The following is a 15153-nucleotide window of genomic DNA, read 5'->3' as shown; positions in this document are numbered from 1 at the left end:
TTGTCAAGGTTCTCACCCTGGGGCCTGACTGTGCTCTCTAGGCTGAGGCTACATCTGGGCTAGACCTTACAACGGTCCAGCAGGCCACATGCATGAATTCAGCGAATTATAGTGCTTACATGTAGGACTTTGACCAGACAGGTACTAGAAATCGCATTCCAGGGCTGCTTCAGTCAACTTTTTTTCTACCATGGAATTAAAAAAAAAAAAAAATGCCATTTCAGTAGCTAGTCTCTGAACTCTAAATCTGTTACTAAAACTTACAGTGTTGAAATTGAGTTTACAAACTGAAAATAGATCATAATTTTTATCTTCATGACGTGATTTATAAAATAATGATGTGTTTAGGTAACAATAAACTATATATTTACCCTGACTTCCTTAAATAATTTTCTTTTGGGACATTCTATGTAATAAAAATCATTCACATTTCTATTATAACTTCTAAAAAAAGCAATTCAGTAGAAAAATAGAATGTGTATATTTCTCATACTCTGTTAAGATCCATTTGAAGGAAGGTACTGTATGGGACAGTATGTTAGATCATTCACAGGTGTTCTGAGATTTCTTTATGCATAGTACACTAGGGCAATTCAGAAGTATATTGTAATCACAGTGGAATACATCAGTTATATGTGAGCAAAGAACTTAGGAGCTGCACTGTTTTTACAACTTACACTTTCAGCTACACTAAATATTACTATTTTTTTAAAGATTTTATTTATTTGAGAGAGAGAGCATGAGCTGGGGGGTGAGGGGAAGAGAGAGAGGGACAAGCAGACTCCCTACTGAGCAGGAGCCCCATGCAGGGCTCATCCCAGGACCCTGAGATCATGACCTGAGCTAAAACCAAGAGTCAGACACCTAACCAAGGTGCCCCATGGTTACACTAAATATTAGTAAATTAATTGATTTCATCAGTCACCTAAAGCCTTGATAAATAGCCTAGATGTTAGGTTAGAAGTGTTTCATCACTTAGTAGATACAAGAATATTTTATTTTAGTCAGGAGTTGAATCTTGGACAAATCTGCTTTTTCATTATGTGAGCACTCTTCATAGCCTGCCACTCTAGGGCCACATTACATACTCGATACAGTAAGCTCTACTGGATATTCTGAACTTTTTCTGGCAAGGCACTAGGGGAGAGAAAAGATAATGAAACTAGGACATCAAAATGTGTTTAGGTCAGTAAGGACAATTTGATCCAAGAGAAGAAAAATTATTCTGCTCATTTGGGATCATTGTTAAGGGAGAAGCAGGAATTAGGAAATTGGGTATATTTATAGGGTAAGGAGGTATTTCAATATTAAGGATTTAAGTAATTGTTTTATAGACATCTAAGGTATTGAAGAGAGAAGTAGGCAAATGGCAATAAAAAGTAGGGGAAATTTTCCTTGAGCTGCTTTTAATTCTTGTAATTTAACTATATTCATAGCATATTGTCTCCCTAGGAAATGTGGGAATTAAGTGATATCAATACCAAGCCTTTGCCTATACTAAGTTATTATTAAATATTATTGATGAAAGAAATTATAGCATCTCAATACATAGACTTTTTAAATTATTATTTTTTAGTATATCACAGATTTAAACTCACTGTTAACAATTGATTAAGTAAGTTGTATTATTTAACCAGCAAGCATAGCTAATATTATTGACTTTGAAAATCAATATTTGGTAATAAATTATACATCAGTATTTTTTTGTGGTGGTTTAGCAATAGTTAACAGTAGTTGGGCACGTGATCTGATAAGCACTGGGTGTTATACACAACTAATGAATCATTGAACACTACATCAAAAACTAAAGATGTACTATATGTTGGGTAATTGAACTTAAAAAAAGAAAAAACAATAGTTGGTACCACAGACTCTGGAGCTAGATTATCTGGGTTTAAACCCAACTTTGCTCTTTCTGTGTGACTTGGACAGTTTACCTAACTTCAACTTGACTCAGGTTCTTTATGTCAAAAGTAGATAAAATGCTGCCCGCCTCGGGGATTGTTTTGAGAAGTGAGGGAATTCATTCATGTAAAGTGTTTAGAACAGTTCCTATAAGAAAAGAGTTAGCTGTGGCAATGGGTGATGATGAAAGGTGACAAAATGACTTTGAAAGAATACATTCATGTCCTCTGAATAGATGAAAGTGTTGGAGAATATAAAATTAAAAGAAGATGTAACCAGTGTTTTCAAGTATTTGAAGGAAGTTATGTATAGTGACCAAAGAAGGTTTGTTTTATGTTATTGCAGGAAGCCAAACCAGAACCATTTGGAAGGAACTATAATAGGAAGAAAATTTGGGTCAAAAGCAAAATGACCCTCTTGGGCAGTGTTTCCTAAAGTATGGTGTGCATGTCCCTTGTGGTACCCAAGATGACTTTAGTGGTACACAAATACGTATTAAAATAAATGCATGACTACTTAGAAAACACAGAACTGGCAGAAATCTGTGATGTTACTAGGCTATTACTAGGTGCCAGGCTTGAGCCCATTTACTAAAAAATAATACATAAATAGTATTACAGTTGTTATGCAGATAAGGCATATGTTGTAAAGCTTTCATGATTCTACCTTCCTGGTCAATTGACATTATAGTTAAACTTTGAAATATTCCTTTAAGAAATGAACAGGGAATGGGGTAAAGGTCAGGAAGTTGGTCAGACAAGATAAAACTGTGAAATATCTCTGGCAAATCCTTTGAGCCTCTGTTAACTCTGAGAAAAAGAGGTATAATCCCACATCTATGTGTCTCGGGAAGTTGTATAGATTAAAGAAAAACAAAAAAAAAAAAACAATAAAAAATGCCATAGAAATACGACTGCAAGTAGGCTCCTGTTTCTGAACACACCATGTCCCTCAATCTAACTAGAAATCAAGTTGAATTGACTGGTGGAGACCACCACTATTGAATAATATTGTAGAAGAGTCCAAGTTTAACATCCGGAAGCACTTCAGGGAAGTCACATTATATAGGAATGAGTAGATTGTCTAAAAAACAAAAGTTAAATACTGTCTGAAATTAGATTGACAGCCTGAATGTTTATATTTGTAAGTGTATAAATCTGACATATTTTATTGTCAGTAGGAAAGAACGAAATAAAACAGAGCCACCCTGTTTTCGTAGTGGTGAGAACTAATTCAGAATGATGTATCATTCAAGTATTTGTTTCTATTTGGATCATGTTGTGTTCCTCTCACCCCTCTCCCAAGGAAAAATAGCTTATATCTTTATTAGAACATATGGCTTTTCAAAAGGAGAACAAATAGCAGAAGTATGGGGTGATGCAAACTAATTTGAAATTTAAATTTGCTGTGATTAACCACTTGCAGCCATGTTTGTAATCAAGAGCTTGCTCTACTTTTTGGGAGGAGAGAAGTTATATTTATCTTTTAACTAAGAAAATTAACTCAGTAATGGAATTGTGTTTCTGAGGGCAGATATTCTAAATGTACTGTATTAAGTCATGAAAATAGGAAACTTGAGTACATAATCAGTTCTTTTTTATGCTGATGGAAGTGGAGTAGATAACAGATTTATTTTGGATCTTGAAAAGGATTCTGATTTGGGGGTATATTTCTCTCCCTGGCTTTGGCTTCTTAGAGCAAGAAATAAGAATTTTTTTAGTTTCACACCAAGAGAACTTTAACCTAAGTATTTCCAGCTAATTTAGTATGTTTACCCATCTCTTCCTCCAGCTGCAGTAATTCATGTACCACAGCTGTAGCTAAGAGCCAATATATAAAGGCACAAAGACACCAAAATGAATGTCAGAATCCTCCTATTTCTTTTTTATGGGTTAGAACCTAAATAAGATTATTGATCACCCAGGACCAAATTAATTGTAAAGTCACTTGTATAGAAAAGGTCTTTTTTCACAACCTTATTATCTCCATGAAAAAAATATATATATAATCTAACATACATGCATATACATGTATACACATATATATTTACATATGTATGTTAAATAGCCAATTCCTTACTTTTGAATGAGTTGTACTTTTTTATAATGCTTTATAAAACTTATGTACCTGAAATTTAATATTCTAGATAGTTTTTATACAAAAATTGCTCCCTTTTTTTCTAAGTCATATTCTAAATGAGTTTGGAGGGGCATATGTTTAAAGAAGTCTTCTTTAATTAAAACATAACGAATAATAATTTAATGATTTTCTTACTGGGGGCTTTTCATAATTCTGAATCAGAGTTATAGAGGAACATACCCCAGAAATTCCCATAAGAACACTGGTAGGAAAGTGAGTACACAGACCATTGTTTAGTGTGATGGTAGCAGATTGGTTATTTCCATGACAGGGGATGGGAAATGTTTCACATGGTTTAGCTTCATCTGCAGTCAGTTCTATTTTTGGTAATGTAGAGATTTGGAATTTGAGAGTTGTCCAAAAAATAAGTGGAATAGCTCTTTACAGGATTCTAAAATTCCTCAGGTATGAGATAGTTGGAGAAATTTTCTAAATAATGTGTTCAAGTCTAGGAATGAGATGAAACCTAAGATGTTATGAACATTTGTACATATTTTGACTATTTTAGTATTGAATAACCTCAGCAAAGAATATAACGGCTAAGAATATAAACTGGTTATGATGTCTTTAATTTTCTCAGTAGGTCAAGAATTATTTGTCGTGTTATTACTTCAGTATAATTCATACTTTGACTTTAAACTTGATGAGAATAGTTTTATTTGCTTTATAAATGATCCACCTTGTACACCCATGAATGAAATCCCATAAAGCAAATTTATACTGGATTAATACCATTTAGATCATGCCTAGAGATAAGTAGGAAGTCTAACTCCTAAGATTGGTGTTGTGACTGTTTGGGGCCTATTGGCCATTTCCATACTTAATACAACTATCAAAACTTCAGTGAATTGATTCCTCCGTGGTCTGTTCTTGTTAGCTCTTTTAAAATTGCTCTTAGATTTTCCACAGTAAGTCTCCCATCTCTTTGAGACCCTGATTTTTTTAAGGCTTTTTTAAGTCTTGGGAGACTTCCACAGCAAAAATGTTACTTCCACCCCTACCCTTACCCTAAACTAATATATAGGTCAGGTAAGCTATATATAATATATACAGGTAATGTACATATAAGCTATATATATACACACAAACACACAGGTAAGTTTACATATAAGCTAATGTACAGGTCAGTCAGTCTGCTAGGCTGTGAGGTAATTGGAGCTACCAAAAAGGTTAAATGTACAGTAGTTCTAGCTAAATAAAGACAATAGAGAGGCAGAGATACAAATGAAGTTTGTTTTTTTTTTATAAAAGACTCCAGTGTAAGCATTGTATTTATTGACTGACTTCTTGAAGTGTAAATGACTAAGGGTTGACAAGTTTGTTTTTCCCATTGTTACTATAGGGGAATTAATGCTATATTATTCTCAACTGTGGACATACTTCTTTATGTTAAAGCCTTATATTTTGTAAAACTTCTGTAATAGAATGCAGTTAATGATGTGATGTGAAACATTTTCTTTTGATCTTTGCTTTGTACTTTGGAGGAAACTATATTCCTGATGACTTTCAATATATATTTTGATTTGAGATTTATTCAGAAAGTTTCCCAGGCCTAAAAAATTCATGAAACTTGTTAAAATCTTGATTTTAACAGTCATTTTTTGTTTTGGTCTACTGCTTTGATTTCATATATTAATTCCAGGGTAAAAATACTCATTGTATACTCAGATTTTGGGGGGAGGAGTTATTTAAAAATATGTTGTGGATTTTATCAAACTGGCAATTTCTTATGGAGAATAAATTGCAGTATTTTTTCCCCTAAGGAATTATGTAAACTTCTAGTAATGTAGATTGAAATACCTTTCTGCTTTATACTTTTACAGTATTGAACCAATGTGCTATTCTATGATGATGCTAATAATAATTTGTGTCTGAATCCCTCTTACGCCAGAGATAGAGACATAAACACTTAGAGATTATAAAATGTACCAGAAGGATTGAAAGCATTGTTAGCTATAGTGTATCATTAGTCATTTCTTCAGTTAAGCAAGTTTGAACATGGATTAAGTTCTTTACCTTCTATCTAAGCTCTATAGGCTTCAGAGTCTCAGTTTAACATTGTTATATCTTTTCATTCTTCTGTGTCTGCCAATACTTTCTTCACACAAGGCTTGGTATAATGTGAATTGGGTTTGAATAGCTATTTGTTGGACTGTATCTGCTGTATCACTCTTTATAATTAGGAAAATAAGGATTTAATTCAGGTTTTTCCATTCATTATTTGGGATGCTATTTAACTGTAAGGTGTTAACATTACTATCCTGATAAGATGAAAGAAATACTTATTCATGAATTTGAGCATGAATGAGAATAAATGGTTTATTTCCTGTTCATTTCATTTTTTGTACAGTTCAGAATATATATATAATAAAAGTGCTTTGTGAATGGTAAAACACCATACAGATATTATACAGTGACATTGTCCTAGCTCTTAAAACAAAGTAGCACTGATTACCAGATGCCCACTTAGCTTTTCATATCACAAGTATTTGTATGGGTGGGCTTGTTTTTAGTTCTGACATTTTACAATTTGTCCTTTGTTTACATGCAGCAAGGAGTTATGGGCGAAGACGAGGTAATTCATTTCTGTTTGCTATGGTATAACTGTTCTTAATTGGGTTTTACTGATCACCACTGTAATTAGCCTAGATTTTTTTTCTGCACTGTCCAAAAACTCACAGAAAAGTTATATTTTGATTTGCGCACTTGTCAAAGTTTTGAATCCTAAATCTCTTAACCTTTAAAGCACATTTTCATACTAATATGGTTATTTAATAAATGTCTTTTAAACTGTCCAGATTTTAACTGTTTAATTTTTATACCTTTTAAAATAAAGCTACTATTTATAGTTTGCTTAAGAAATATGTTTAATAAATACTAGTGAAGGTGACATGCAGTATGATTTTTCTACTTTCTAAATCTATAACTGATTATCTCTGGTATATAATTTACAACTCTGTTAGTTTTATGTCTGACCCAGTTGAAAGTAAATACCATATAGGCTCTTGTTAACACTGATGTGTAGAAATCATGTTGCTAATATTTCTCTGTGTCTTCTAAGAATATAATGCTTTCCTTCTCCCTCTCTCTACACCATGTAGGCACACTCACACACTCATTCACACACTCTGTCTCCCGCACCATTCTTCCCCTCTGGGTTCTTGCTATCTTCCGGACAAAATGAGGACTGTGAAAGGCTGGACTACTAAACCTCTTTGGACAGTAGCTGACATGTTCTGTGGCTTAAACTTGGCTTCTCTTTCTCATGTGCAGACTGGGAGGGAGCAAAGTAGATGGGATGAGAAGAAGCAAAAGTAATTTTACACAACTAGATTATCCTCTAAGTGTGCAATAATCATGATATTTAAATAGCTGTTGTAAGTACCAAAATGAATAAAAAAGGATTTTCTTTGACCCCTAAAACCTCCTTTGAGCCATGGAGGACAGACAGTAATAATAATGCCTTTTGATAAATTTTATAAATATGTGCCCGTGGTTCAATTTCTTTTCATGTAGTCATGAAGTATGTGTGCTTTGAAAACAAACAAGCTCAAACTTTCTGCCACCACTGATGACAGAAACAAGTATTATATATTCTTAAGGAGTATTTCCAGTTTTGTATTTCACATTGTCTGAATTTAACTTCATTTTTGGAATTTGGTTTCTTCAAATGCTTGACTGAATCTCTTGGTTCTTTAGTTTTCTGACTAAAAACTTATAGGATATAGAAACTCAAAACTCAGAAAACTAAAGCTGAATTACCTTGTAAAGGTTATTGTTAGCAACTGAGAAGAGGGGGAAGGTTTAGAATTTTAGTACCTATTTTCACATCTATGGACTGTCTTATTTCACTGTGCTATTTTAATATGGAGCTTCAATTCTTTTGGAAAAACCCACTTACCAAGCTGTGATTTTAGGTATTTTTGAAACTAGAGCAATTTAATTTAGGATCTTTTCCTTCTATACACTTTTCATCTTTTAACCTTAGTAACTTATGTTTAATTTGGCATACTACAACATAAATATTATGATCTAGGAAGTTCTTAGGAGCACAGTATCAGAAAGTCATGTTGTTTATCTTCTTTTATCTCAATTCAGTAATTATAGACTATTTTTATTATATTAAGAAAAAGCAAAATTTTCTGCTTTCAGATAGGAACTTGCTACTATTCTTTATGGCTCCTAGAGGATAGAGATATAAAGATTTCCTCTACTTCAGAACTGCCTCCCAGCTTTGGAAGAAAGAAGACTCACATGGTTTTAAGGCTTCTGGAAAAGCTTTCCTTAGGACGGAACTGATAGTTGTCACACTTACTTGGCTTAACATGGAGGGGTAATGCCTGAATTTTCCTTTCAAATTATATGGAATTAGTAATTTTTTAGTTGGTCCTCTTTGAATAGTCAGAGTCTGCTTTTAAAATTTCAATTTTGATGGCCAGATGAAAAGTAGACCTATTAGAAATACCTATTGAGAGGTTTTATTTGAATTTGAACGTACTTTAACACAGTAATATAACATTAAAAAAAAGAAAGAAAGAAACCCACACACATACCAAAGGAATGACTCAGAAAGGACTAGAAGTAGCCTGGCTCTCTTCCTATTTTCCACTCATTTTTTTCCCCTTTCTACGCTAGATACAATATCATTATCACACTGCTAACCTTATAACTACCAAGATCCCCCTTGTATGGGCTTCATGTTTAACATTTTGTCCATCAAAGGAACTGCATCAATTAATTTTATTTAATCATTTTTCTTAAAAAACAAAAAAAAGTCTGATACATATCAGATCTACTGCTCATGTGGGATGTGTCACAATGAGTTGATATAATTCTTACCAAAAATAACACATTGCTCTTTACCAGTGCAGTGGTGGGTGAACAGTATTATTTTCACAAGGCATTTTGACTTTGTAGAGCAGTTTAGGAAGAACTGTTTGTTCTTACTTGCCACCTTTGACTCACATTTAAACCCAGGCATAGAGGAGCTGTTTTCATTTAAAAGATTTCCCACTTGACTGCAGTCAGACCAAATTGCTACCAAAATGACTTCATATATTTTAATTTCCTTAACAATGTCAAGAAGAACTTTAAATCAAGCTGGTTCTAGATACAAATATATAAAATATACTTTAGGAATATTCAAAAATTAATTATACTGGGAATAATTAAGAAGAGCAAATATTTCTTTCCCTGTTTTTTAGCTGGGACCTGCCCCAAGTCCTATGTATCTCTATACCCTGGGAACCATAAAAAGTTCTACTTCAGAGCTGCCTGGGGACCAGGATTGGGAAGGAGGAGACTCATATGGGGAGCTGACTTTAATATATGGAAAACTATCTTTTGTATTTATTGTCCAACGTTTCTTCCATTCTTTCCAAGAGTGAACACAATGGTCTGGGGTTGGATTAGGGTGGGAGTGTGAAGTGAGGTGTGCAATATAATTTAAATTCTATCTCTCCACTTCACATATTTTTATATTGCAATCTATCCTTGTAGTACGGGATTAAAGGGCTACTGTGCTCCCAAGGAACAAAAATATATAGGATATTTTAAGTAATAGACATAGACCCTGTTTTAGTTGATAGGGCTAAACATCACAATGCAATCTGTTGTAGCAGGTAATCCCAAAGCTTTGAGTTAATAGATTGTATATGGAATGAAATAGGAGAAATGATTTTAAAAGGGAATGAAATTATGGAAGTTCAGTTAGAGAGGTTGGATATATTTATACTGTGTAGCTATTCAGATTTATGCACTGTAATAAACAAGGAATTATTAATAATATAGTACACCATGTGTTGCTTTAAAATTGACCCAGGATTTTCTGATTTGGTTAGATTTGATTCAAATTTGTTTGACTCTTAATCTTGTGAAGTAGCCAGAGTAAGGGTACACCCCCTAAATATCACCACTATCAAATCCTTTTATGATGAAGTCAAGGCTGAAATTCTTCATCTTTGATAAATACTTTTGATAACTGTCAGAGAATGAGCAAAATCTCCAAAGCATGAAAAATAAAAAAAAGCCAGAGTAATACTGTAAGACAGAGGTCAGCAAACTGTGGCCCACAGGCCAAACTTCCAAACTATAAACAAAGTTTGTTGTTGTTGTTGTTGTTTTAAAGATTTTATTTATTTGACCGAGAAAGACAGTGAGAGAGGGAACACAAGCAGGGGGAGTGGGAGAGGGAGAAGCAGGCTTCCCGCTGAGCAGGGAGCCCATGCAGGGCTTGACCCCAGGACCCCAGGATCATGACCCGAGCCGAAGGCAGACGCTTAACGACTGAGCCACCCAGGCGCCCCTGAACAAAGTTTTATTAGAACACAACGATGCCCATTCGCTTTTTGTCTGGTGGTTTTGGAGCTACAGTGATGGCAGAGTTCAGTAGTTACAACAGTACACACAACACTGTGGCCTACAAAGTCTAAAATATTTACTGTCTGACCCTTTACAGAAAAAATTTTGCTTACCCCTCCTCCTCGAAGAGGCCAACTGTACCTACTCTACACCTATACCCAGCCATACCAGTATCTAAAAGAAACAAAATTTTAGTGAACTTATCAGATATATTATGTCCAGAAAGTAATATACAAAGACGTACTAGGCTATAATTGATTATTAAAATTAAATGTCTTAGCCATCCTTTCTGAGAAAAGGATGAACCTATTATTGGGGCAAAATCTTTTTAGGTGGAAGGGTACCTTATAGCTTCTTCCTCAGTTCTTTGGGAAAGCATGCCTTCTCAGTGATTATATCGGATTAAACAGATGGTGCTTGAGAGAGTTCAGTCTTGGATCTGCCTCTATTGTTTTGATAGTTTTTTTGATCCTTTCATATTAAATAAAAATCATGCCATCACATTGGTAGATTTTTCTACTCCAATAGAGTGACTGCTAGGATCTTAGAAGATGGGAAGAATATTCATATTCATCCTTAATTTATATAGTTTTTTTTTTAGAACAACATTTAGTAAATGAAAGTACAGGATAATGCATTGAGATCAAAGAACTATGCTTAGATTCAAATTTTGTACATTTTGTACATTTCTAATTTTGTCAAATGTTTTCTTCTCCTTTCCTGCCTCCCCCTTTGGATATGTTGAGAAATTTCTTTAATCTGGGCTTCCAAAATAAGGTCAAAATCTGAAAAGTCAGTGTAGCTATGATTTGGGCATATTAACATAGCCACCAGAGTAAAGTTAGTAATTGCTTACAACCCCTCTGACTCCAGGCATGTGTGCAGCACAGACCTGCCCACACCAGGAAACCAGGTGTCGGGGCCAACCGTCCTGTCACGCAAGCATCCTATTCATAATTTAGTCTCTCTCCCCATCTTCAGTTTAGGAAGCTCATCATGTAACTTTCATTATTGGTTGGAGTAAACATTTTTTATGGGAATATAGAAAAGTCTCAAGCATTCTCTAATCCCTTTTATTAAAATATTTTGAAATGAGTAATTTGAATCTTAATTATCCATAACAAACGAGGCTCATATTTGTGGTAATGGCTGTGTTTCTTACTCTAAAACCTTTGCCAATTTTGTGTTTTGGTAGAAGGTATATTTTTAGTTTTGTTAGAGGAATGTAGATCCTAAAATGTTGCCTTCGTGTTAGAAGGATTTGGGTTACCTGTTAAAGAGCCCTGGCAGCAGGGAAGCCATCTTAGACTCTTTTCATCTCCATCTGTCATTCATTTCTTATTACTTCCTCTATAATCTTTATTGTAACTGTTTTACCTTTAAAATTTTTATTGTGCATTTTAGGTGACTAACTTACTGTAAGGTATTTTACTTGCATTTGTTAAGTAGGGCTTTTGAGCACATAGTTAAGAATGTCTCCAGTTTTCTGTATTTTACGTTGATATGGCCTCTGGAATGTTTCTGTACTTCTGCTCAAGCAGGTATCTTCTACCTATAAGGAGTGTCCCCTCTTTTTTCTCGTCTACATTTTTCTATCTAAATCTATCACATTCTTTGTAAATCTCTTAAATAACTTCTAGTTAGAATCTCACTCTGATCGATCTTGCCATTTGCAACGACGTGGATGGAACTGGAGGGTGTTATGCTGAGTGAAATAAGTCAAACAGAGAAAGACATGTATCAGTTTTACATTCTTAATAATCATAGCTAACTAGTAAGTCTTGAAATCAGGTTGTATAATCCTCTAACTTTTATTTTTAAAAACTGTTTTGAATCCTTTGATTTATCATAAATTTCAGAATTTCCTTGAGATTTCTAGAAGACAAAATTTTCTTGGATTTTGAATGACATTGTATTAAATTTATAATTTGGAGAGAATTTACATCTCACATGTTGATTTCTTCTCTCTATTCATTTCCTTTAGTCTTGTAGAATTTCTCAGCGAATTTTTGTTCTCAGTGTAAAGGTCTTACATATCTTTTGTTTAATTCATTCCTACTGTTTGATGAGTTTTGATGACATAAGGAATGGCATTATTTTAAATTTTTTCCCAGTTAGTACTATCATCTAGAAATAAGTTGATTTTTGTAAGTTGACTTTGTATTTGTCCCCTAGCTAAATGCACTTATTTCTAATAGTTTGAGTCTTTTGAATTTCACTTTCCGTATGAAATCATGTTCTTAGCAGGAACAGCTTTATTTTTTCCTTGCGAGTATTTGACACTTTATTTTTCTCATCTGAAAATCATCTACCTCAAAATAATTTGAATAGAAATAGTGAACATTCTTCCAAACCTCAGGGGGAAAGCATTTGATAGTTTATCATTGAAGATGTAAACTCTTGAGTTTTTAATTCTCTTTATCAGATTGTGGAAATTCTTTCCTATTCCTAGTTTCCTGGGAGTTTTTAATCATGAATGGCTGTTGAACTATCAGGTGCATTTCCGATATCTGTGGAAATGACTGTATGATATTTCTGTTTCCTTATGTTAATGTGAATTACAGTAACTGATTTTCTTTTTTTTTTTTGCTTACTCTTTTTTATCAAGTGCAAACCAGCAATTTAAGAAAACTTTGTCTTTTGAACAGAGAGAAGAGCAGAATTTTAATCTTATATCACTATACTTTAAAAAATTTTTTTTTCCATTTATTTATTTATTTATTTAGTAAACTCTAACACCCAACGTGGGGCTCGAGTTCCCAACCCCAAGATCAAGAGTGGCATGCTTTACTGACTCAGTCGTATATTCCTGGGGGTGAACTCCATTTAATCATGATGTGTTTTCCATTTATGTATATTTCTAGATTCAATCTGTCAGTATTTTCTTTAGGATTTCTGCCTCCTATGTTCATAAGGGATATTGGAAGGTAGTTTTTTTTTTCTTGTAATGTTCTTACCAGGTTTTACTATCAGGGTTGTAAAACTAGTTAGGAAGTGTAGCCTTTTATTAAAAGTACATAGACTCTGTGTTGGTTGATGTCCCCTTTTCCATACTTAGTATTGGTAAATTGAGGGTTTTTTTAAAAAAATATTTATTTGACACAGAGAGAGCGCGCACACGAGAGCAGGAACACAGCAGGGGGAGTGGGAGAGGGAGAAGCAGGCTTCCAGCCGAGCAGGGAACCCAATGTGGGACTCCATCCGATCCTGAGCCGAAGGCAGAGGCTTGACGACAGAGCCACCTGGCACCCCGAGTTTTTTTTTCTTAATAAACTTGATAAACTTTGCTTAAAACTTTGCTTAGAGGTATATCAATTTTATAAGTTTTTGAAGAGCGATTTTTTGGCTTTGTTGATTTGCTTTCATGTTAGTCTGTATTTTATGTCATTGATTTTAGTTTTTTATTTCCTTCATCCTACTTTCTTTGTATTTAATTTGCTATTCTTTTTCTATCTTTTTATGGCAGAAACTAGGATTATCTAAGCATTCCTTGTTTTCTAATATGCATTTAAAACTATAAATTGATTTCTCTAAGTATGGAAATTTTCCTCTAAACATATAGCTTTTGCTACCTCCCGCAAATTTTATATTGTGTTTTCATTATCATTCAGCTTCAGTCTTTTGAAGTGTAAGAACCTGAAAATACATCCTAGTTTCAGAGCAAAAAAAGAGAAAGGTAATTTTTGGTTACCTTTGGTTGAAAACCGTTGGTATTTTAGTCCAAATCATTTTATAATCAAATTTTACTTCTCCCCACATATATAATTTTACCTTTATTGCCAATCATTTTCAGGCACTAAATATATGTGTGTATCATTCTTACAAAGCATGTTTAAAGTGTACTGCACATGAAAGATGTCATTATTTAGTGGTTCTCCTTTTATAGTCATATTAATTTAGGTTATAGGGAAAGATAATTGGCAAGATAAAAAGTGAAATTTTTGATGTATACTCGGTTAACTCCTCTTATAAATGAGTACTTAATTCCATAATTTTTATGGCTTCTTGAAAGTGGTCATGATTTTCTAGCAATGAAAATTTTTTTTTTAATATTTTATTTATTTATTTGTCTGAGAGAGAGTGAGCACACAGGCAGGGGGAGGGAGAAGCAGGCTCCCCACTGAGCAGGGAGCCCGATGCAGGACTCGATCCCAAGATCCTGGGATCATGACCTGAGTCGAAGGTAGATGCTTAACTGACTGAGCCACCCAGGCACCCCTAGCAATGAAAATTGTTAGTATGGCCAGTGTGTGATGTTTCTTAGACTTTCTATTACATCCTTTGTTCAGCTGAGCCTTGGTTACTAGATTTTAGACATAGATTATAGATTTTTGATAGTTATTTTATTTACTATAATTTATTTGTTATAGTTAAAACTATTATAGTTAGTAATATAGAATCATTGTTAAAATGTAGTTATATTGTGAATGTGCTTACAGTATTATAGTTAACACAAAAAGTTTAAACCCTTTTTGGGTCACCTTCCTTATGTAGTGATTTCCTTTGTCCTCCATTTAGTATTTCTATTTAGAACCTAAATATGATCTGTATTTTTGCTCAAGATAAAAATCTATTAGAAAGACTTTGTTTATTATATTCATGGAACTGCTAAATTCACATGTGTGTTAGGGCACTTTAAAGTGAAATAATTTCAAATGTATTGACATGTCTGAAATAAGTATAAAATTTGGATTTGTAATTTTTCTACTAAAAACTAGTTAATATGCATATTCTCTGCTTCATCTTACT

At 33.7% G+C, this 15153-nt stretch overlaps 1 protein-coding gene across 6 annotated transcripts in view; it reads left to right on the top strand.

The window, feature by feature from the left end:
- CPEB2 (cytoplasmic polyadenylation element binding protein 2) overlaps positions 1-15153 on the top strand; it is a 69102-nt gene that overhangs the window by 30726 nt on the left and 23223 nt on the right. For 2 of the 6 annotated variants that reach the window (XM_081812588.1, XM_081812585.1), the window contains one exon: positions 6596-6619. The exons of the other annotated variants lie outside the window; for them this stretch is intronic. In XM_081812588.1, coding sequence (XP_081668714.1) covers positions 6596-6619 — 24 coding nt within the window. The remainder of the gene's footprint in view (positions 1-6595; positions 6620-15153) is intronic. 6 annotated transcript variants of the gene reach the window in all.

The sequence above is a fragment of the Leptonychotes weddellii genome, chromosome 2, assembly GCF_054177405.1.
Source record: "Leptonychotes weddellii isolate Sample4059 chromosome 2, ASM5417740v2, whole genome shotgun sequence".
NCBI classification, from domain to species: Eukaryota; Metazoa; Chordata; class Mammalia; order Carnivora; family Phocidae; genus Leptonychotes; species Leptonychotes weddellii.
Note: the sequence above shows the minus strand (reverse complement) of the source record. Positions and strands in the feature narration are given on the sequence as shown.